This window comes from Cupressus sempervirens, chromosome 1 (genome assembly GCF_028749045.1).
Source record: "Cupressus sempervirens isolate cs-2001-9-10 chromosome 1, ASM2874904v1, whole genome shotgun sequence".
NCBI lineage: Eukaryota > Viridiplantae > Streptophyta > Pinopsida > Cupressales > Cupressaceae > Cupressus > Cupressus sempervirens.
Genome location: NC_143118.1, coordinates 563,581,593 through 563,606,297, shown reverse-complemented (window position 1 = coordinate 563,606,297; position 24,705 = coordinate 563,581,593). Strand labels below are relative to the sequence as shown.

General features: G+C 35.2%; 1 protein-coding gene across 1 annotated transcript in view; it reads left to right on the top strand.

Moving 5' to 3' along the window:
- The window catches only part of LOC149578676 (polyribonucleotide nucleotidyltransferase), a 273,752-nt gene that overhangs the window by 55,216 nt on the left and 193,831 nt on the right, over positions 1 to 24,705 (top strand). The window contains exon 4 of the mRNA XM_089831043.1: positions 5,939 to 6,117. Within this exon, the coding sequence (XP_089687169.1) occupies positions 5,939 to 6,117 (179 nt within the window). The remainder of the gene's footprint in view (positions 1 to 5,938; positions 6,118 to 24,705) is intronic.

The following is a 24,705-nucleotide window of genomic DNA, read 5'->3' as shown; positions in this document are numbered from 1 at the left end:
AAGAATTCCAAAAACTAAGCCTGAGGGCAAAGCAGAGTGAATGTGAAAGTGTAAAAGTTGCTAAATATCTCAATGGATTGAGGTTGAACATTCAAGAAGAACTTAATTTATTATGTCCAGATACAGTACAAAAATGTTATCAACTAGCATTGAAGGTGGAAGCCAAATTGAAAAGAAGGCAAGAACAAAATAGCAGAGGAAGAGGAAGAAATCAAAGGGGACGAGGAAATTTCCAAGTAAGAGGACAAAACCAGGGAGATCATAAGGAGATAAAGCAAGAAACCAGTCAAAGCGAAGGAAATTTTAGAGGTAACTTCAGAGGTAGAAGAGGCAATTCAAGAGGTGGATTTGGTGGCAGAAGGGCGAGTCCAATTGTTTGTTTCAATTGCAATAAAAAGGGACATTATGCAACTAGGGTGTCTAGATAGAGCTAGTTCAAGTTCACAAGGTGAAAGAAGAACACATTTGGTACAAGATGATGAATACCAAGAGAAAGAGATAGTTGACTCAGATAGTGTGCCTGAAAGAGGAGAAAGTTTAATATGAGAAGAACACTTTTGAAAGTGCCTACTACCATGGAACCACCACAAAGGAACACTATCTTTAGGACTGCTTGCAAATTTGGAGGTAAGTTATGTAAAGTCATTATTGATTTAGGATCTACTAAGAATTTAGTTTCTCTTGAGATGGTTGAGAAGTTAAAACTTAGGAGAATACCTCATCCTTTTCCTTATAAGTTTTCATGGCTAACAAAGGGTCAACAAACTCTCGTAAATGAGCAAGCATGGGTTGATTTTCAGATTGGAAAGTATAAAGACAGAATTTTGTGTGATATAGTTGACATGGATGCATGCCGCCTATTATTTGTTAGGCCCTTGCAGTATGATTTGCAGGCACAACATGATGGAAAACTCAATATATACACCATCAAGAAGGATGGAAAGGTGATTAGATTGATTCCATTTGCTGATCATGAGGAAGTGGAAGAAAATAAAGAGAGGGAAGCCAAAATAATGATGGTTAATAAAAATGAATTCTTACGGGACATGAAGGATGAACCTAAGCCTTGTTTTCTTTTGATGCTTAACCCACAACCACAAGAACCCGTTGGAAATGACAGAAAGGAGGCTGAAACAAAGGAGGCAATTCCTAATGAAGTGAAAGAACTTTTGGATAAATATGAAGGTTTGATTTCAAAAGGTATGCCAAAATCTTTACCACCTATACGAGACATTAGTCATTGTATTGATTTCATTCCTGGAGCTACTTTACCCAATAAGGCTGCATACAAGATGACACCACAACAAAATGAAGAGATTGCTAGACAAGTAAAGGAGTTACTCGATTTTGGCTTGATTACGAAAAGCTTAAGCCCATGTGTTGTACCTGCTGTTTTGGCACCCAAGAAGGAAGGAACCTGGAGGTTGTGCATTGATTCTAGAGCCATTAATAAGATTACAATCAGATATAGGTTTCCAATGCTAAGAATTGAAGATTTGCTTGATTGTTTGGGAGGTGAAAAGTATTTCTCCAAGATTGACTTAAAAAGTGGGTACCATCAAATAAGGATAAGAGCTGGAGATGAGTGGAAGACAGCATTCAAAACCAATGATGGATTATATGAATGGAAGGTAATGCCTTTTGGACTCTCTAATGCTTCTAGTACGTTCATGAGACTTATGAATGAAATACTCAAAGACTTCAATGGCAATTTCGTCATAGTATATTTAGATGACATTAATTTTCAGCAAGACAAAGGAAGAACACCTAGAGCACATTGACATGGTTTTGAGAAGACTTCATGAGGAGAAATTAGTAATAAATTTGAAAACTGTTTGTTTATTCAAGAGGAGCTGACATATCTAGGTTTTGTGATCTCCCAAGGTAGCTTGAAGATGGATAAAGAAAAGGTAAGTGCTATACTATCCTGGCCACCCCCGAGAACAATTGGAGATGTTAGAAGCTTTCATGGTCTTGCTATATTTTATAGGAAATTCATAAGAAATTTCAGTCATATATGTGCTCTTATGTTAGAAACTATTAAAGGAGGAAGGAAGTGTAAGTTTGCGTAGAGTCAATCAGCAAATGAAGCTTTTGAATTACTTAAGAAAAAGGTTATTGAGCAGTCAATTTTTTCTTTACTTGATTTTAACAAAGTTTTCCAAGTAGAATGTGATGCTAGCAAGGTTGCTATAGGAGCAGTTCTTAGTCAAGAAGGAAAACCAGTGGCTTTCTCAAGTGAAAAACTCAATGAAGCCAAGCAGAAATATTCTTCCTATGACCTAGAAATGTATGCATTGGTTCAAGCTCTCAAAAGGTGGAGACACTACTTGTTGCCAAAGGAGTTAGTTGTGTATACTGATAACCAAACACTTAGTTTTCTGAATAGCCAAGACAAATTAAGTCATGGGCACATGAAATGGATGGAGTATTTACAGGCATATACCTTCACCATCAAGCATAAGAAGGGCATATCAAACAAGGTTGCTGATGCTCTTAGTAGAAGGAATCGGACTGTCTCCCAAATACAGCTAGAAAGTGTGGGAATTGAAGTACTCAAGGACATGTATGTAGCAGATCTAGATTTTGGCGACATCTACAAGGTATGTATGGAGTTTGGTGAAAGGTACCATGCTGATTTTCCTGATTTTTTGATACAAGACATACTTCTTTTCAAAAGAGGACAACTATGTGTACCCAGGTGCTCTATGAGAACAAACAATATCAAAGAGAAGCATAGTGGAACAATGGGTGGACATTTTGGTTTGGATAAAACTTTAGAATTGGTTAGAAGGTACTACTATTGGCCTAAACTTCAGACTGATGTTAGAAACTTTGTGGAAACATGTATGATTTGTGAAAGGGCCAAAGGAAGGACTACAAATACCATCAAGACCCTGGGAAAGCATAACAATGGATTTTGTAATGGGGCTGCCACGAACACAAAAGGGGCATGATAGTGTATTTGTTGTAGTAGATAAGTTCAGCAAAATGGTTCACTTCTTACCATGTAAGTCGACCAATGATGCTTCTCATATAGCAGATCTCTTTTTCAAGGAAGTCATAAGGAGTCACGGGCTACCTCTCAACATAGTTTTAGAGAGGGATGTGAAGTTTGTAGGACACTTTTGGAGAACTTTATGGAGGAAACTTGGAACCAATTTATCATTCTCATCAGCCTACCACCCTCAAACTGATGGCCAAACAGAGGTAGTTAATAGAACTTTGGGCAATTTGTTAAGAACACTCACAAGACAACATGCAACAAAATGGGTTGTAATCCTTCCCCAAGATGAATTTGCATATAATGACTCCGTCAATAGAAGTACAGGAAAGTCACCATTTCAAGCAGTATATGGAATTCATCCTAGAGGGATTTTTGAGTTAAGAGATATGAGTTCACAGCAACAAGTTAGTGCCCAAGGAGAAGAATTTGCTACTGCCATAAAAGAAATCCATGATGAAGTCAAAGCACAACTCCAATGGAAAACTCCCTCCAAGAAGCCAAAAGGCTATAAAATCATTAAGGACACATTTTTTGATGCCAAAAACATGTGCTTTGCAACCTCAAATTGCCACCCATGAGAAATCACTTGCAAAATATTAGTGTTTTAGGAAGGAAAAACATGTCACGTATCTCAAAATCACCACCTATATGCTTTTAGGCATTAATGTCAACTTAGAAAGGCAAAAATGGGCTTTTACAAATCCGTAACACATGCTTTTCAAGTTGGAAAACCCACTTTTTTTTCTTTTGCAAGTGAGCACATCAATAAGAAAAGTAATGGCATGTTTTTATGAAGGAGCATTAACATGTTCAAACGCCTCTATAGAAGAAGTAATGATAGGTTTTGTAAGATGTAAAAACACTTGTAATTTAAATACACATGGTTTTGGTGTTCCAATTCCTCACCATTATGTATTTTAATCATAACTCGAGTCAAAAAACACATTAATGGAAATTTAAAATGCAATAACATGTGCTTTTGAGTTCAAATTCCCACTTTTAAGCATTTATGTGATATAAAAATGTGTTATTGCAGATAAAAAGTCCATCTACATGTATTTAGGGCTTATATTTTATTGGCAGTGGGTTTTTAGTAGGTGTTTTACATGTTGATGATATGCAACGAGTGATAAAAATCACACCTTTATGCATTTAAAGTGTCTCATGTAATTAAATTTAATAAATAACTATAGTGTTCAATAAAGTAACATGAAAATAGACTTAAAATGACTTTTATATAACATTAAACACTATGATCAAATCAACTCAAAATGAGCTCAAATTTTAAAATGGATGTCAAAATACACTTCCTATTTTAAAAATAATTTTATTTCATACAATTGCCAATAAAAAGCCCACCTTTGAAGGATTTTTAAACAAGATGTGATGTCACCTTGAAAAACCCCACCTTTTCCTTTTAACTTGAGCTAGACAACTCTATTTGAGGCTTAAGTTAGCTCAAAACAAGTGGAATTGCAAGGGCTATTATCATAAGGCAAAAACAAGACTGAAATCTATTTACAACAAGAAGAAAAACGAAGAAACGACGTGCAAAGTTTACCAAAAATCAAGCATTTGTAGTTAGAGAAGAAAAGCTCTTCCTTACAAACATTTGGTTATTCAACTTGATGAAAACCTTCAAAAGAAACCCACGAATAAAGTTACATAGAGCACAATTCAGGGATAACGAATTGCCTTCATGACACTTTTCAAAACGTCAAAACAAATAGGGTGCACCTAGGAATCCATGAGAAAATTGCGTAGGCTTGCCACGATTTTGTAATGTCGAAATTGAGGACAACAGTTCAACAAGTAAGAGATTTAGAAATTGCATTTTTGGGCTTTATCACTATTGTTTTTGGCATCTTAAAAATTCGAGAAAATTATGTACAGTGTTTAGTTTTATGTGGTCTTGAAGGTGCTAATTTGGTCTTGGCGGTAGGGGCATTGCCTCTTGACCTCGTAGGGGGCGGCTGCCCCTTGACCTCGTTGGAAGCATTGCCCTTGGACAAACTTTTTATTTTTGAAGTAAACTACTATTTTTTGTTTGCACAATACGAGTCATTATCTGCACTTCGGTCATTCGTCATCCTAGATATTACTTGATGTTACTTTTCGTCTGGAAGACACTTGTTTCTTTTGGGGGGATTAGTTGGCATAAAATGCCTATTGTTGTGTTTGATAATATTTGTCATTTGTCCTGTGGATTAATTGTCGTCAGTGTATTGATTTGTGCTTGTGCTTATGTGATCAATGTATATTTATGTATGTGATAAATTTAGCTTCTAATTGATAAAGTTATTGTGTCTTTAAGTTTTATTCAATAATGGGTGCATGGAACAAGTTTAAATCATAAAAAATCCTCTAAATTTCAAGGTTTTTTTTTTTTCACTTAGCCGAGTTTTTACTGATTCACAAGTCACAAGTCGAGTCATCCTTGCCGAATTTGAGATTGGGAACTTTGGGATGAGTTAACTAGAGCACATGAATGATTCTTCTCCATGTTTTGAACTGAATGAGGATGCCTGTGCTAAATTAGGTTTTGATTTTTTTAATATAACTTTGTCGAAGTCATGAAGCTAGTGGGTTGAAGTTTTCAAGGGTGAACCACAATTCATGTTGCACTTTAGCATTAATTAAAAATTTCTTAGAAGCATTGTTTCACAACCATTGAGCTCTCTTATGCAAAAATGGTGTCTTGCATGGCGGTGAGATACAAAACTATCCCTACTTGTACTCTAGTTTACTATTTTATTAGTTTGGTGTAGGCAGGGCATGAGACAGTTTTTAAACATGTTCGCTTTGTATGGGGATAGATGGAGTATTAGTTTCTCCTTTCATTGTAGCTATTTAAATTCAATTCTTTTTTGTAATTAGTGTGAGATGTATTATGAAAATTGCACTCAAAGGCTAACTGTTTTCTATGCTCAGATATGGGCGAGGTTTTCATTGAAGAGGTGGAAGTGGGCTCTCGATTAGTTAGATTTGAAACTGGAAAACTAGCAAGGTTTGCAGCAGGTGCTGTTGTACTTGGAATTAAAGAGACCAAGGTGCTTACAACTGTTGTCTCAGCAGATGGGGGAGGAGCACAAGATTTTTTACCACTTACGGTGTGTTGTCCAATTGTTATCATGCTGATCTTCTCTGTAAATCATGGAAGGTTTTTATCAATTCTAAAGTTTGTTGCCTATTTTGGATTAATTAATATGACATTCCTTTGTAGCTGGATTGCTGGGTAAGAAAATATTATTTTTGTGGGAGATCAAAAATAGCATTATTCTTTTACACAGTGTAAAGATTAAGATTTGTTATTATTGTCAACATTAAATGTGGGTGGGTTAACTCATTCAAGTGTGAATGTATGCTTCTGTTATTTTGATACTGCAAAATTCTAATTTCCCTCTAATTTAGTTTTTTCTGCATGCATAATATGTAAAATCAAATATGGTCTTTTTATATTAGTATCTTGAATTGTAATGTACTTTACCTTAAATGTTTTTAGAATTATATTGTACAACATTGTTAAACTATTTTTTTCAGTTACAATTATTATCTATGAATCATGAAGCCTGTTAGCTATTTTTTGGTTTTTCATGTTTATCAAGTTGTTGTTCCCTTGTTGCTGACACATCCAATTATATAAAAAACAGTTTTTCGACAACTAAGTAATTGCTTCTCTTCTTTAGTGTAGACTTCTTGGTAAACAGATATGTTACTTCAAAATTTAATGTCTCCCAGTGGGAAGTGGCAAAGTGCTCCCATAGTTGGAAAGAATCTGCTTTGTGTTTGAGAGGGGCAGCTCTCTTACATCACATAAAATTCTTGATTTTGGGTGTACTTATAACCAAAAGCACCTAAAGGAATAAGATAACTTGAAGTACTTGAAATGATAAAGAACCCCTGATGACAGATACAAACATTATAATGAATTTGGTAAACTTATTTCAAAAGTGAACCAAATTCATCTTAAAGATCAGAGATAATGCATATATAATGAAGTAATACTGTAATATTTAGTTTATAATGGTCATTTAGGCAGTTTAGTTAGTTTTGAATAACTACTATTCTGTTAGTCAGTCAGTATTTACTTTCTTTTTATCTTTACTTTTCATTGCTTTCATTATGGAAAGATCTTGTAATTGCTCATATTAGGAGTATTCCTCTCTTTTGTTTAATAAAATGATCAATTTATCATATCATGGTATCAGAGATTAGGGTAGTTTTTGTTCTGAACATTTCATGAGGAATTTTTTTGAAGATTCCCTCAAATGTTCAAAAAATAAAAACAAAAACAAAAAATTTAAAGGGCTTTTTGATACGTTTTTTTACTTAAACAAAAATTGAGTTCTTTTAGGGTTGAGGGTTTTCAGAAGCATTGCATTTTTTATTCAAGCTTTTGGGTATGTTTTCTACCGTGAGCGAGGGTTTTCCGACTTCGCATGTTGAGAGGTTTTGCAGAATTGTTTCCAAAAATTGTGGTTTTTTTTTGGCTCTTTTTTGACAACTTTTGGACAAAACTGTAGACTTATACCCCTTTTTATACAAAACAAGGGTTTTGATGATTTTTTTAGAAAATTATATGTGATTTCTCCTCATGACATCACATCTAGGTTTGATGGTTTTCTGAATAAATTCATGGCTTTCCATTTGGAACAAAATTTTTGACGATATTTTATAAAATTGTGTGGTTTCTTGGTTGTGCCTAGGCTTTCCAGGGTTCACAACGTTCCCACAAAAGTAATGGAGCTCTTGTAAAATTTTTTGACGCAGGCAAGGGAGGTTGAATACCTAGGGCCAAAGGCTCACCCAGGTATCCAAACCACCCTGCAAGAGTTAACTCAACGGAAGCAAACACAAGTGGACAGCAACCAAAGGAGGAGAAGAGGGAAATACTTCTATTGATTCATCAAAATATCTTCATACATGCCCAGCTGTGAGGCCTTCTGGGTTTTGGCCAATTACAATACATTCACATTTAAAGATCCAACAGAAAATTCGCACTTTCAGTTCTGCTCCCTCAAAACTTTCCTTCTTCTGTTCTCCCAAAACTTCCTTAGCTTCTAAGCCTAAACTCTCTATTTATACTTGCCAAAACGGCTTACCGAACATTCTAGAACATTACATAAGCGGAGGGCCGACCCAACAACAGTCTGGACTCATCCCAAGAAAAGATCTTAAATTAGATGTCGTAAATGAAATAATTCCCGCAAGTTGGCTCGCATAAATCACGTCCAAATACTGGCACTCGGCATACACTGGGTAACTCGGCATCTGAAGGAATGCTACAGTAACTTGGCACCTGAAGAGTGCTACAATAACTCGACACCTGAAGAGTGCTACAGTAACTCGGCACCTGAAGAGTGCGACAGGAGCTCGGCACCTGAAGAGTGCTATAGTAACTCAGCACCAACTGCAAAAGAAGCGGCAAAAAAAAAAAAAAAGCAGGATAACAAGGCAACCCAGGATGCTCCTGCATCAATTTTTTTTACGAAATTGTGGATGTTGTTTTTCTATAGCAATGGAGGGTTTTTTCCCTAGTTCTTTGTGAATAGTTTTTGGCGAATTTGTGGATTTTCTGAATTATGGGTTTAAACTTGATATGATTTTCCATAAAAAGCGTGGGTATTCCATTTTTTGCATTTTTTTAAAAGCGCAACTTCTAGTTTTTTTCCATTTTTTCATCAACAAAAATCAAAGATTATTGAAAAGTTGGTCTTGTTTTCCATGTCTCTAGATGGTTGGAGGGATGTCTTTGTTAGTCAAAATGGGGAAATATTGTTGGAAGGCAACTAATGCATGCTAACCATTTTAGAGTCTCAAGATCTTGCATTGACTGTAGAGAATTCATCAATCAGTATTCTTGTCACAAATTTGTAAAATTTGGTGACAAACTTGGTATTATAGTTAGTAGAATGACCATTAAGGGAGGATATTAAAGTGATACTGTAATATTTAGCTTAAATTAGTCATTTAAGTAGTTAGTTAGCTTTCATCTTCTTTCTGTTTTGTAACTTTGTCAGTGAGTCAGTATTGAGTAACTTTCTTTTTTGCCCTTAGTTCTCGATCATTCCTGTTACTAAATGATCTTATAACTGCTTATATAAGGAGTATTCCTCTCTGTTGTTTATTACAACAATTAATTAACATTTCAATAAGAACCTCATTTAGAATTTTAACATTTCAATAAGAACCTCATAAGAAATGTAGATTTTTAACATTTCAATAAGAACCTCATAATGAATGTAGATTTTTAACATTTCAATAAGAACCTCATAATAAATGTAGATTTTGAACATTAACAAATTCAAATCAAGGTACCAATGAGTGAATATATCTTCAAAATAAAGCTTATGGAAAATGGACTTTCCCTGTCACAAACAATATATAGGAATGGCTAGTCTGAGCAAAAATAAAATATAAGAATGGCTAGCGTTAACACATAACGCATGAAATTAGTGCAATGATAATATATAGAAAACACTATGAAAGCTTCTCCAAAACTGTTTTTCATTACTTTGCTGGATTACACAAATTTTAAAATCCCTAATGCAAAATTAATGAAAATTATGAAAGTCCCATTACAATGATTAAAAGCCTCATCCAGGCTTTTTCCCGCTAACTACTTCCTATTTGATTTATAAGCATTTGGTTGACCACCTTTACACTTTGAGAGAAATAAAATAGGCTTTATTGAAAATAGAAATCACTCAAATTTTGCGCAAATAAAGCTTATTTCATACTTATTACAGATTTGAGATACAAGTTAAAATTTTCAGAAAATAACATTTGAGAGAAATAAAATAAGCTTATTGAAAATAGAAATCTCTCAAATTTTGCGCAAATAAAGCTTATTTCATACTTATTACAAGTTTGAGATAAAAGTCAAAATTTTCAGAAATTATCATTAAAAACAAAACTCGTGATTTAGGACTTTGAGTTTTAAGAAGCAAAATGTACGATAGGCCACAGATGATTCGTGCAGGTTTAGCCCATAGAAAGGGTGGATAGGAGCCTATTGGAGTGTTTGGTGACCTTTTATGTAGTATTGGAGGTGTTTTGGGGAGTTAAATGAAGTCTCTTAGTTTGTAGGAGGGGACAACCTGTTGCCTGTTTAACCAATCGCAGGGCTGAGGTGCATCGCGGATAGGCTTAGGAGTGTTCATCATGGATTTGAGAGTCTCCAATTTTTTAGGAGACTGCCAGATGCACTGCTACATCCATTCATCACCCCAACACTGGTGCCAGCTTCAGTTTCCTGTTTGGTGGCCAAATGACAGCTTCAAAAGGAGAAATTGAGATGTGATGGGGGTCATCTAATATTTAATCAAATATAATGAAGTATTAAGAACTTTTAAAATATCCCAATTGTCATGCACCCCTCAATTAGCTTAAAGATGTTTTAAACGGGGAAATTTCTTATTGCATGAATAAGGGACCCTCGTAGTGGGTCAACTCTCTAGAGGAGGGAATATATATTCAAAAAGTAAGAAACAAACTTCATTAAAATAAGAAACTGTAACTTTAAAACTGAACTAGGGTTTGAGTCAATAAAAGAACAATGGATGTAGCCATTTGATCATTCAATCATTCATATTCACAACAGAAAATTGGAACTGAGCTCTGAGGAAGAGTTTTTACAGAAGATCAGGATTTCTGGGAATGAAAACTCCTTGGACTGGAAGGTTGGTCAAAAACCCAACACTTGTTGGATGGTGAATTTATTACTGAGAAGAAACCAGCTGTTAAGCCATCTTGAAGAGCAGAATTAAGGCTCAAAATTTTGTTATTTTGGGCTCACATCCATCTTAAACAGAAAATCAGACCCACCATACCTTCTATTCTAAGTTATTGATTCGTCCCTTGAGGCCTGTTTGGCTGCGGGAATAGGAATAGCTATTTTGGAATACGTATTTTGGAATAGAAAATGGGGCTACCTATTCCTGTTCTCTGTTTGGTTCAGCCAATATTTGATGGGGAATTCGCGGACCCCAAAATTTATGTTTTCTAAAATAAATAAAAGTGGAATAGGAGTACGTATTCCAATAACACCTATTTGGGTGGAATTGCGAAACCTCATTTTTGGGCCAAAATTGGAATACGTATTCCTATTTTACTTCGTATTCCAATTCCACTTTGGCGCATCCAAACGAAGAATTCAAAATTTTAAGAATTTACATATGCCTATTCTGCTTGTATTCGCGTTGCCAAACGGGCCCTTGGGTAGCTGAATGTGGAGGCAGAAGTAGATGGATGTCAGATGCTGGCCGGAAGCTAGCCAAAGGCTTCCGGATGTGTGTGGAAGTGATTACAGAAGCATCCAGAAGCTTTTGGATGGCTTCGGGCCATCTGGCTTCCAGACGCATCCGGAAGCCATCCACAGGGCATTTGGATGCATCCAGAGGAATCCAAACCAATTGAATTGCTTGTGAGTACTCATCGAAGGCACAAATCTAGACAGCCTTTGAAAAGATTTTTTGAATGGGACCTAAGCCTAACATTAATTGGTTTGCTTACTTTTGCTTTGATTTGTGATGACATCTCACTAGTTGACCATCATCATATCTTGACAAAGAACTAAATGCACCAAAATGAGAAGATCCTTCTAATGCTTGTGCATGGTAATTATGGAAATAAGCTGGAGATAAAATGCGTGGGACCGCATCTTCTATGATATAGTATGTCTTGAACCGATGTTGCCATCCTTTCTTATGAACATAACTGAAACAAATAATAGAACTCCATTCAACTGAATTTCTAAGCATTAGACTACGTAAAGTTTATAAGAAAGCAAAATCATAGAGCTTAAATAAGAAATAAAAAGGTGGCTAATATCCCCATGCAAATGATACAGTAGTAACCATCAAAGAAGTATATGTTTTCTTATGCAGTCAAAAAAATAAAAAATCACAGACTGAAGCAAAGGATGTGTGACAGTGAATTGAAATACAAGGGTGTAAGATGGCTTGGAATCCATGTGCAATCTACTACAAGATTCCAACAAGAAAATGAGGATAAAAATTTATTAGGATGACATATTATATACTGTGGCAAAAGCATCATTTATTTGAATTGTAGGCCATCTTAAATAGTAGACATGAAGATGAGGATGCTTTATATAGTGTAGTTATTGAGGAAAGGGCAACTAATTCAAGCTAGGAAACATTTTGGCCAATTCAAGTTGCAGGCATTATTTTGACATTCAAATGATTTATCTTTGTATATTTCTTGCATTTCTTTGCATTATATATATATATACATACACTCGTTCCTCCCGCATCAGCATCTGAAAATAATAATTTCCCGCATCCTGTATCCGCTTCTAATTATCAGGATGACATATCATATACTGTGGCAAAAGCATCATGTATTTGAATTGTAGGCCATCTTAAATAGTAGACATGAAGAGAAGGATGATTTATATAGTGTAGTTATTGAGGAAAGGGCAACTAATTCAAGCTAGGAAACATTTTGGCCATTTTAAGTTGCAGACATTATTTTGACATTCAAATGATTTGTCTTTGTATATTTCTTGCATTTCGTTGCATTACACACACACTCACACACACACACACACACACACACACACTTGTTTCCTCCAACATCTGCATCCAAAAGTTATTGTAGAAGGGACTAATTTGGAAGAGCTTGAGTGTATGTGTTATACTAGTAGTTGTCATGGTTTCACAATGCACACCCCATTTTGAGTCACAAAATGGGGACCCCCTAGTTTCAAAACTCCCTATGAGGCATCTAGTTTGAAGCCTCAGTCATTTTGGACCCTTCCATCGGTCTAGGTCAAACCTCGGCCTTTGATCGGAAGGGTTGGGAAATTAGACAGAAGGAAATAAGTTAAGTTTAAAACTTCAAGTGCTTAAAAGTGCACACATGCACACCCTTGGAGGTGCGCACCTTCGAAGATGCGCATTTGTGGAGGTGCGCACTTCAGTCCTCCCCTTGCTTGCATAATGCGCTAACACATGTGCATAGTTGTGCACATGTGCACCATGCACACCTTCAAACCTATGTGCATTTCCACCACACACACACACACACACTCGTTTCCTCCCGCATTTGCATCCAAAAATAATAATTTCCCGCATCCCGTATCTGATTCTGAATTCGCATCCGAATCGTTAACTTAGCTTTTGTTCGGTGAAATACAAGTAACGATAGTTTGGCACTAGGGTTGGGAGCCATACTCAGATCTCAGTTCAGCCATAAATAAGTCTGATTTCTCAGACCAGATCCATGACAGGCTTAGGATTGGCTGGAGCAACAAAGGTGAGTCCGTGGAAATTACCTCAGTGGCTGGAAATTGCATATCAGACCTGTAGCAGGCAATTGATGCAGTTCCAGAATTCAGAGCAGACTTGTGGAATTCATTTTAGTCATTTAAAAATGCATGTACAAGTCATCTAATTTAATGGGTATCTCATGTTTTGCCAAAATCATGCAATTTTAGTAATTAAAAATTTAAATGTTTAGAACATATTCAGTTTCCTTTCATTTCTAGCATTGTGTTTATCATGTTCATTGCATAAAACATGAAACACAAGAAAAATCAGAAAAACCCCCAAATACCAAAAAAACAAAATATTGCAAAATCACAAAAAAAAAATGTCAGAAAAGTCGAGGGGAAAAACCGAAAGAAATTCAGGATTAGTAGACATCAGATCAGGGGGATCTTTCATGAATTCATTGAGAAGCTCCTTTTCTTCTATCTATACCATCTTTGATGCTTTCTAGAGAGGTACATTGTGCTACACCTTGCCTCGATGAGAACAAAATTATGCTACAAATGTCCTGAATAATTTAGTGGCTTGGGCTATGAGTTTATTGCTAGGAACAATTACATTAATCATTCTTAGGTTCAAATTAGAATGATTCTTCGAAATATCTTCGAAATATTGATGATAACTGGACAATCTGCTACACATGTCAGGATTGACAAAGATGCCACTCAATCTTTTCATCACCTTCACATTTAAAATTTGTCTATTAAACAATTCTCTACTGATCCTTTTTTTGAAGCTCCTCTTAATAGCCGAGGCATCTATGTTTTGGATTTCACCTTTTACCAACACTTTGCTCTAATTGACAGTTCATATTGAACCTTCATTTTCACATGTTCACAACGTGCCAAAAGTTTGCCTTGTTCTATCAAAATGTGACTAATAGTTACGAGCTTCTGTTATGGACTTTGGAACCACATATCAGATTGATTTTCTTTTATAATTGAGAAAATCTTCTCAACAACTAAGATATTAGCATACATTTCGGCCACTTCTTGGAGGCCTTTCAAAATTTTCTGCCAAAATGACTCCTACGCCTTTGTATTCCTTAGCTCCTTCGCAATTTCTTCTTTGTGATATTGCTACTGGGATTCAATTGTGTAGTTTTTGAGCCAAACTCATTGACTCATAACCATCTGCTTGCCAAATGCCTCCTATTTATCAATTTCCTCTTTATTAACATCTGCTTTTTCATAAAAGATTTAGCTTTTCTAATAAAATCAAAGGCATCTGTTTTCATTTGATCCACCCATTTCTTATTTACTTTTATATATGATTGGTATTTATGAACACTTTCTGTAACCTTGTCAATAATTCCCTTAAATATGAACTGTAGAGGCAAGGGTTGTAACAACAGAACAAACTAAGAATGAAAAGTTTACCCAAAAACTCTTTTAATACCTTGTTCTGTAGCTACATAACTGCGCTTGGTGTCTTCATTAGCTCAAATAGTGTGACTACCTCTAGTACAATCCCTGCTTGTGATGTCTCCATCCTTGAACTAATAGCATTAAAGCAATATAAGTACTTCTGTGGTCAATGAGTGTCAAGGAGTGGCAGTCCTTGAACACCTATAGCTAGTAGAAGTAGATATATATGTAGCAAGTTGATAGTTAGAAGTAAGTGTACATAAGCAATTAGGAAAAAGATCTTTGGAAAATCATGTAGTCTTATGAATAAGACAATTTTCCTAAATAACTTTGAGGTATAAGGATAAATCGAAGATGATAATCACCTTTCCAAAAGTGATGATGAGCAACATGTCTATCACATCAAGTGTAAGAGGATTTCCATTGGTTAAGAGTCAAGACCATCAGCATTATAAGTGAAAGCTACAAGGATAAATACTATTGTCAGAACCTTCATCAAGGAGACAACATGATTGCTGCGTTGAAGGCATCATATAAGGAGTGCATCATAAATGCTGTAATCACTTTTGTGAACATCCACAGATAAAGACCAGTGATGATCCCATGAAGGTTGTTTAATGTTAATAGACAGATTGACTAAGCATGAGAAGATAACATCAATGGAGCCTATATCATAATAAACATGAAGGATGATTGATGATATTCATCACAGAAACTGATATTGTTAATCAAGCTAAAGGCAAGGATTAGTTATTGGTATGAATAGCATCAAGAGATGAATAGGAAAAGCATTGACTCGTATAAGCATCAAAATTTCTTAACTGTATTATTAAATGTATTCAAGCACATTTAATTGATGAGTATGTTAATTTAATTAACATTATGCCATATCAAGCTGATAATTATTATTTAATATTGACTAATGGATATCTTAATGAAGAGGCATGATGTTAACTAGTTGTTAGCTATTATAATAATTAAGACACCGATTATGACAAGGTAAGAAATCAGTGATTAATTTTGCAAACCAATAACAACAATTCATATGAAGATTTCATCTACAAGAGATGACACTTCAACTCTAGAGGTTGCCACCATGATTAATTTTGCAAATCAATAACAACAATTCATATGAAGATTTCATCTACAAGAGATGACACTTCAACTCCAGAGGTTGCTACCCTTTCGTTTTGGGAGATATAAGAATTTGTTCAAAGTCATTCAATGGCATCATTAATTTGGAAGAATTTTTTTATCTTTTCATCTTTGGCCTTCTGAGACATCATACACTTGATATGAGAGTTGCCAGCTATGTTTTCTTCCTTTTCCTGGAAGAGAATAGCAAAATCGCTAGCTTTGGATACAAGATGCTTCATTGTTGTCTTCGCTAATGGTGCTTCAGTTGCAAGCTTCTTTGATGGTGAAACTAGTTTTTGCCAATTCCCAACAATAGAACTATGAGGAATAGTTGGAAGAGACCTCCTTTGTACATCTTCATGAGGAACAAAGAACATGCCTTGAGCTATTTTCTTTTTGAGGGAAAGTAACTCATTTGCTAATATCTGCACCATAGGATCCGACCTTGTGCTGGAAGAAAATGAATCAGAAGAATAATAACTTTCTTCAAACCCACTTGCTACAATTCTTATCTTCCCAACTAGAATGAGATCATCTTCAATTTCAATCGCCAATGTCTATGTAGCTGCATCAGTAGTCGGGGCTTCTCTCCTTAATAAAAAACTGACTTTAGGAATTTGAGCATTGACAAAAAAACACTTCAAATTGGCATTTGTAGGTTGAGCAGCAACTGAAATTCTTTGTGTCAATTTGTTGAAATGAACAACAAATTCATGCATAGGCACGTGAGATAATTTCTTCATCTGAGCAAGTTCGGCTAACCTTGCATGAGCATCTTTAGGAGGCTTGAACCTTTCCTCAAATTTGGCTATGAGAGAAGCTCAGTTTATGATAGTACATGGTGGTAAATGGTAGAACCAATCAGCAGCCATGCCTTGTAGAGTTTCCATGAACAACCTTACAGACACATCCTCATATTCAATAGCATGAACAACGCATGCAATGTAAAAAGCAACAACATGTTCATCAAGGTGTTGTTCTGCATCACCAAAAACCTTGGGAAAGTTCTTTCGTGAGCTGCGAGGAAGATCATGTAGAGTCAAAGCTAGGTTCAATGGTCCAAAAGCATTTCCCCAAGTACCTTGAGCCATTTACATGTCCTTGGTAAACACTTGAAACAACTTCAAAAAACAGAATTACAATGAGTATTTACAATGATAAAGGACACGGGTATGCTTTAAATGAGAGCATGAGGCTCTCAAATCTGCGTCATGTCTCCAGCGGAGTCGCCAAAAGCTTTTGGGTGGACTAGCCACAACATATGAGACCAAGTCTCTCCTACAAAAAAGAAAAGGCTGGCCCTTCTCGTTGTTCCTTGGATCAACTCAAGGTAAGCAAGAAGTTGAGAGATTTTGTAAGGGGTGTTACCAATATTCTTTCCTCTTAACTTTCAAGAAAGAATCCACTTACTCGTGGAGGGAGTAATGAGCAAAATTAAATCTCTAACTTCACTTCTATCTAATGGTTGGAAACGGTGATACCGAAAAACCAACACCAACTCAAAGGCTGATTGAAAGCATACCGGATTGCCTCTAAGACTTGTTCCTATAATTTATAAGAAAAGTCACTACTATTGGGGTGCAAAGACTTCCAAAGGTAGATGATTTCTGTTCTATTCTATAAGAAAAAACCTCTACCATTGGGGCGCAAAGATTTCTAGAAGTAGGGAAATTTTAACTATTTTTCATGAATTTGAGAGTTAATACAAGCTACAGTCAAAGCTTCTTGTCTATATATCACCACAATCATTAATAGTCAAAGCTTTGGCTCTGATTGTTTCTTAACTCAATATGCACTATTATTGAACACACAATAATAACATGAATCAAAGACAATAGGCACAAATTACAGTCAAAGCTTCTAATTTGCTCTATCACAATTGCTTTCAGTCAAAGCTTCGAATCCAATTGCTTCTTTTATTCACTTCTATCTCAAATTTATTCTACATAATCATAGTTATGCTTGCACAAGTTTGACAAACCTTTCTTGCATATAACAAAAGATGATTTTTACAATAAGGAGGCATTCCTTTATATAGGCAAAGGAGTTGAGAAAATGATGGAGGAAAAAGTGGGAGCAACTCAACCAACTTTGACTTTTTCTAACTAAAGGAGAGAAATGATTGGATTACATGTCATAAGGACATGTAAATCGAATTACATGTGAGTTCACAATTTCATGCAATACATCCTCTCCAATCTACAAACATGAAAGAATAAGAAGAAAGTTAAAGCTGTTGATTCTAAATGAATCAATCCTATAGATTGTTGGCAAAGGCCTTGTACTTGATGATCCAATTTCGGATGATAACCGGATTGAGAGTTCTTGTATTTCGTGCCACTACATTCACTTTGATAATCATGGTGTTGCGTCTTTTGATAGCCTCTGAGTCTCTTTGATGAATTGTCCGTTGTCATTTGAAAACTTGATGTGGTCAAGCTTTTTCTCGTTCGAGTTGTTGTGAATTCTCCTTTGTAGATTGGCACATTCTAGAGTCTCTAACACTTTGAAGACCTTCTTAATGGTGTTCGGATGTAAATTCAAAACAACTTTCCATCAACACCTTTAACTAATTTTTTTTTGAAGCAAAGTGCTTGGCATATTCCCACACGAATTCAGGTTCTAGGCCATCCATTGGTTGAGTGGAGACCAATGAATGTTGCTTCCCGAGGATCAAAGCTTATCTTCACAACGGGATGTCTCTGTTCTTTGAAGAAGTTTTGACATGTCTTCAATAGTGCATCACAACATGTAGATGAAAACATCTTCCGATGAGTTTAGAATCTTAGATCCATTAAAATCTTTAGATTTGAGTTACAATGACGAATCCATGATCGATGAGTTTTCGAAGTATGGTTTAGATATTTATGGAACACATATGATGGCTGGAAATGAACCAGAAAGCATATGTATTTGGATGGAAAGGGCCAAAGTTGCACATAGGACTTTGCAAATGATGATTTCGGTGTTTAAAGAGTGAACTTCTACCAAAGTCAGATTCTCCGGATGCAATCACATGTAAAATGATTTTCATGTAATCATGACTTGATGTTGTTAATTTCTAGGATCGTTTCTGCAAATGTAGAATCATGGCCATTGTTATTGATGATTCCCAAATGCATATTTGAGGACCCATAAATATGAGAGGGGACATGTCTCATGAAGAGATATGTCTCTATAGTTAATCATCATGAATTAGTATATTAATAATATAAATAACCATATATATATATATTTATCTAAAGATGATTTATCATCAATAATGAATCTCACGATCATATCAATCTGGCTGAACTGCAAACTTAACACTCCCTCTTAGTTAGGGAGGATTGATATTGAACACATTATGCTCTTGAGTAATGAAGAGATATCATCTTAGTATGATATTCCTAAAATGACATATTTAAGGATATTAACATAAATCCATCAACACACACACACACACACATATATATTGACATATAATACATATGGAATTTGCTTCGATTCACAATGAGACTAAATTTCTCAACACTCCCTCTTTAGCAAGGAGAGAATTGAAGCACATATAATACAAGATTAAATACCATCTTAAGTGTGGTCTGTAATAAATTTATGTCATGGTGTTTGGCAAGATCTGAACCGAAGAACCATATCAAATTGATTTTCATTGTGTCCGGCAAAATCTAGGCCGAAGAACCATGATGAGTTTTTTATCAAGATGTCCGGCAAAATCCGACCCAACGAACCAAGCTAACTCTTGCTCCTAGACATTAAAGACATTTTGGTGCTACTGGTTAATGTAGCATATATGGGAGAGAGGTCAAACTATTGATAAGATCGTCACCTTACAATAGTTACCTTCTGTATGAAACATTTGTTATGATAACTTCCAGCACTCTGGGACAACCACTTAATGTAGTTTGTTATGATAACGGGTGCAACTTTGATAAGATTGTCACCTTTTAATAGCTCCCTCTAAATATATACATCAATGAAAGATCATCACCTTTCATGACATAATCACAACAACATCATGTAGTAACTCACATGATATCTACCATGAACCAAGTCAGAGGGTGGACCCACCATAGATGCTACTAGAGGGTAGAACAAGGGTTTTCACCTCAGACTTCTCTCTCATAGAGGAGAGCATATTACAAAGAATTTCACTTAGAACTTCTCCTCGTAGAGAGTATATCATTTACAAAGGATTGCATCTCAAAATTCCTCCCTCTAAACAATGATTCTGGGAACTCAGGTCCTGTAGTTACTCCTTTTGAGACTCTCTTTACCCAAGGATGCCTCTTAGACTTCTTCTGAATCTAATATTAATCTTTCAATCTTTAGTGATAAGTCGTTATTTCCTCATGATGTATACAGGGGTAGGCCCATCAAAATCATGCGGTCACATACATGTATTTTTAGACGCCCTCTAAATATCAATCTTCTGAGCTCCTCATATAAGGTTATCTTTGATAAAGTATTAGACTCCCTCTTGATATGAAAGGATTCTTATATTCTCAATCATCAAGGATATTCGTTTCATGAGCCTCACTTTATCTAGCTAGATCATCAAATGACTAATGAGTTGTAGATCAAAGCATCTTTTGTAGCTACTGTCATAAGATTGAGTCTACACAATATTTGGTAGCATGTGCAAGGTACTAACCTTCTTTTCTTGCAAGAACATCCCTACACATAAAGGAAAAGATCAAGGCAAATAACTCTTTTACAGTGCGAATACAATTAAGAGAGAGAATTTAGTAAGTAGATAACTGTAATACTGAAGCGAATGAATACTTATCTGTACATCCTTGATACAAGTTACTTTAATGAAGGTCCATATTCATCAAGTCTGAAAATGCCTCTATATAGTCATTTGTCGAACAATGGGAATGGAACATTGGTTTATATTCCCCCCCACAATGTAATTTTCCCACTCATATTGTTTGAACAATTTTTTAACATTTTGAGGAATATGGAACATTTCTTTTTATTCATTCACTTCTAAAGAACTATCAATGGTTCGCATCTTTCTTGTGGGTGGCCAAAACTCCATTGCAAATGTCCAATCTAGTGCTTGTGGATCACAGTCTTCACAATGTCTTTAAGGTATATGAATTATTGGTTTCATATATTATTTTATAAATTCGTATGCCTTCTTTTGTTATAATCTATACCCATTATCTTCAGCGATGCCTCTATGATCATTGTCCCAATTAATCCAAGAAATCTGAAGGTGTTGTCTTTCTTAAAGAATTTAAACATCTTAGAAGTTGTTTTCCTAACTTCTCATTATTGTTCCAAGTAAATTATGTGGTTATTCTCTCTTTGAAATCAGCCATCCCTGAATTTATAATTCTATGGCTCAACTTGAGTGCAAAGTTTTATTAGAATAAAAATATTTGAATGTCAAAAATCTTCTATTTGGATAGAAGGGCCGCGTCTCATTAAATAATGAAAGAACATATTTCTTCTACTATTACATTTTTTCACAACTCAAATAAATCTTCACACATAGTGTTTTATGTGTGTATCATGACTATGACATGCCGGTAAGAGAGTATATCATAAATCTCTTCTTACACATATTCATGTGATATTAATTGTCATATATGTAGCAATTGTATATCTTCATTACATGCTTGCATCATCCAACTATTCTACATAAGTTTTATGGCCCTTAAGAAAGCACAAGACACTTTCTCATCTGCAACATATCTCATCAAATGAATAGATGAACACCTATTTATAATATTTTAGTGGTTGAGAAGAAGTTACGCTTAGTTCCAAACTTCTTCCAGTGTGGATACAAGTTGGCAACTACTAACAAACTGACTTTCAACTGCCTTATTTGCTTGCAAAATCATGCCTCATATTATTTGCTTCCTCGATAAGCTTTTGTCTTTACAGGGCATTCAAGAGAGAAAAATAACGGCTCTTCTCTTTTTAAATAATAGCTTTTGTCCTTACTTTCAGCCTGATAACCACATACTGCGTATGGACATCTTGATGCACTAGATGTAAACAATGTTAAGATTTCTTTCAGATTATTTCATTGTGTCTCCAGACTTTGCCAAATTTATGTGGATTAGTATAAACCTGACAGAGATCACTTTTAATTATATATATGCCCAATATTTATCGGGTTGGCATACAAGGAGGTTACATTTGGACAAGGATGACCTATCCTTGCAGTTCTTATCCAAACAAAAACAAGTGTTTGGTCTTTTCTATGAGTGCGCTACCTGTTCTCTTGTCAGCCCTGATGACATGTGCTTGCTCCCTCTAAACCTTTGAATCAGACGAATTTGTTTGTCTAATATATTTTGTCCATGCTTGTTGCCTTCAAACTTTTCAATAAGATGAATTTGTTTGTCTTACACGTTTCATTCCTTTGTGCTGTCAACAGATGCACCTGTATGCTGTCTTCTTGCAGAATTATTTCATCTGTTCTCCATAATTCCTCTCCAATTTTGTAAACATTAGAGTCCCATCACCATTCACGGAAAAGGCTCTTATGGATGAAAAAAAACAGACTTCCATACCCCTAATTTGAGAAAGATTTCATTCGAACATTTCCTGATATATTTTATGCATCATCGAATTCATACCAGGTGTGCGATACTTCCTTTTGATTTTACCATAAATAAAATCGTGTTCTGTACACATTACATATCCAGGCTGTTTGACAAATGAACTGGTAAAACTCTGGAATAGGGACAGCAAGATAATTCTAACTCAAGCTGTAGGTACAAAATATTGTCACATTAACAATCTTCCACCATCTTTTAGGGAATTCCATCTAACTTAATAATTATGATTCAACTTGTTTGTATATTAAGCATGCTCACGAAAATATTTCCCTCTTGAGCATTCAAAGGTTTAATTTCCATCGTCAGGTTCCATCTTCCTGTCACTATGTTCATTCTTTTCCCAAATTATACAAGATGCTGGAACATCTAGATTTTTGTTTATCCCAACATATGTATTTCTACAGTTAAATTTATTAGAGACGGCAGGGAAAATATCATCTTCAGCACAGAGTAGATCCTTGTCATGAGTATCTTGAACGAAACATGCAAATTGACTATAGTCTAGTAAAGTAGTTTCTTCATTTTGCCCCAAAGTCTTAATTTTACCAATTAAACATTCTGATGCCACAAACTGAGCAGACTGTTCCTCTAGAATCAAACACATTCCCCTTTAGGAGAATATTTGCTACTTCTATTATCTCCTTGATATGAGAATATCTTTTGTTAGCAAGCTCTCGAGCAGATCCCATAGTATAGAAACCAATCAGTTCCCCTCAACTGATTCATTTTCAGTCTCAATCTCTAGACTATATTTATCATACTTGGCTGGCTGTCAAGCTACGCCTATAATGGTGGGACATGAAAGAAATAAGACCCCAGCTGTAGGCATAAACCTGGTCCAAAGAAGGCAATGGGGGCGAAAAATTGAAAAATTTGGGCTCCATCATACGTTAATCAATATTCAAATTACATTTGCAGGTTGGCTCTAATACCATGTTAAATTCTAGGATCGTTTCTGCAAATGTAGAATCATGGCCATTGTTATTGATGATTTCCAAATGCAGATTTGAGGACTCATAAATATGAAAGGAGGAGACATGTCTCATGTCTCTATAGTTAATCATCATTAGTTAGTATATTATTAATATAAATAACCACACACACACACACACACACACACATATATATTACTATATATATTATATAATATATATTACATATATTATATATATAATAATATATATAAAATAATATATGTTATATATATATTATATATATATATATATAATAATATATACGAATATTTATCTAAAGATGATTTATCATCAATAATGAATCTCATGATCATATCAATCTGATTGAACTACAAACTTAATAGATGTAATCATGCAATTAGGTTCGGAGGATGGAAATGTGTGTAAGTGGGAATGAAGAATGAGATTATATGTAAGTGTGGATGAGGGTGAGATTACATGTAATCACAGGTGGAGAATGAGATGCAATATGCTATGGCACGTAATGATGGACATGGAATGAAATGATGCACTTGCATGAAAAGGTGAAAAGTGTAGTGAAGTGAAATGCACTTAAGTTCTTGAGAAAGAACTTGCAAATTCTTCCAAAAGAAGAAAAACGAGAAAAAAAACAAACAAACAATGAAAACAAGCACAAAACAAACACCTACCGTTGGTCTTAGACACAATCATGTCAACAAGCAAGTTGCTTTTAAGTACAAATTCAAATTTGGACTTTTGGGAAACTGCAAATATGTGAAAATGAAAGTTCTCATCATATTTAAAGGCAAAATGCACTTTTCATGGCATATCTTTGAACAAATGTGCAACATCAAGCTAAAATATGCAACAAAATAGCAAGATAAGTATGATTTAATAGCAAGGTTGAATTTGTCAATTTACTTGAAGATTAATGAGCCAAATATGGAGGATTAATACGTTTGAAGACAAATTCTCCTCCAAATTCGAATCCACAAACAACTTATGTTGACTCTTTCAATCTTGCAATGATGAATGTTGATGAGCATTGAGTGGGAATTTTGCAAATGAAAATGTGAAAGATGTGGTCAAAGATCAATTGAGTGCAATCCGTTTTTGTCAAAAACTCCAAGTAAAACCTATTTTTATAAAAAATATGGTCTTAAAAAGCCATTGCATGAGTCGTTTTTGTCATGGGAATGCAAAAACGTGATCTCCAAAGGCAATAACATGCATTAAAACCTAGGTTACCGGATTCGCTCCTGAAGGGGCAAAATTGAAATTCGATTCGCATGAAATCAAATTCGGTCCTGGTTCGATCCAAATTTGCCAACTGCCTGCTAAATTCCCTATGGGTCCCTCATTTCGCACCTTGGACGAATTTTATCG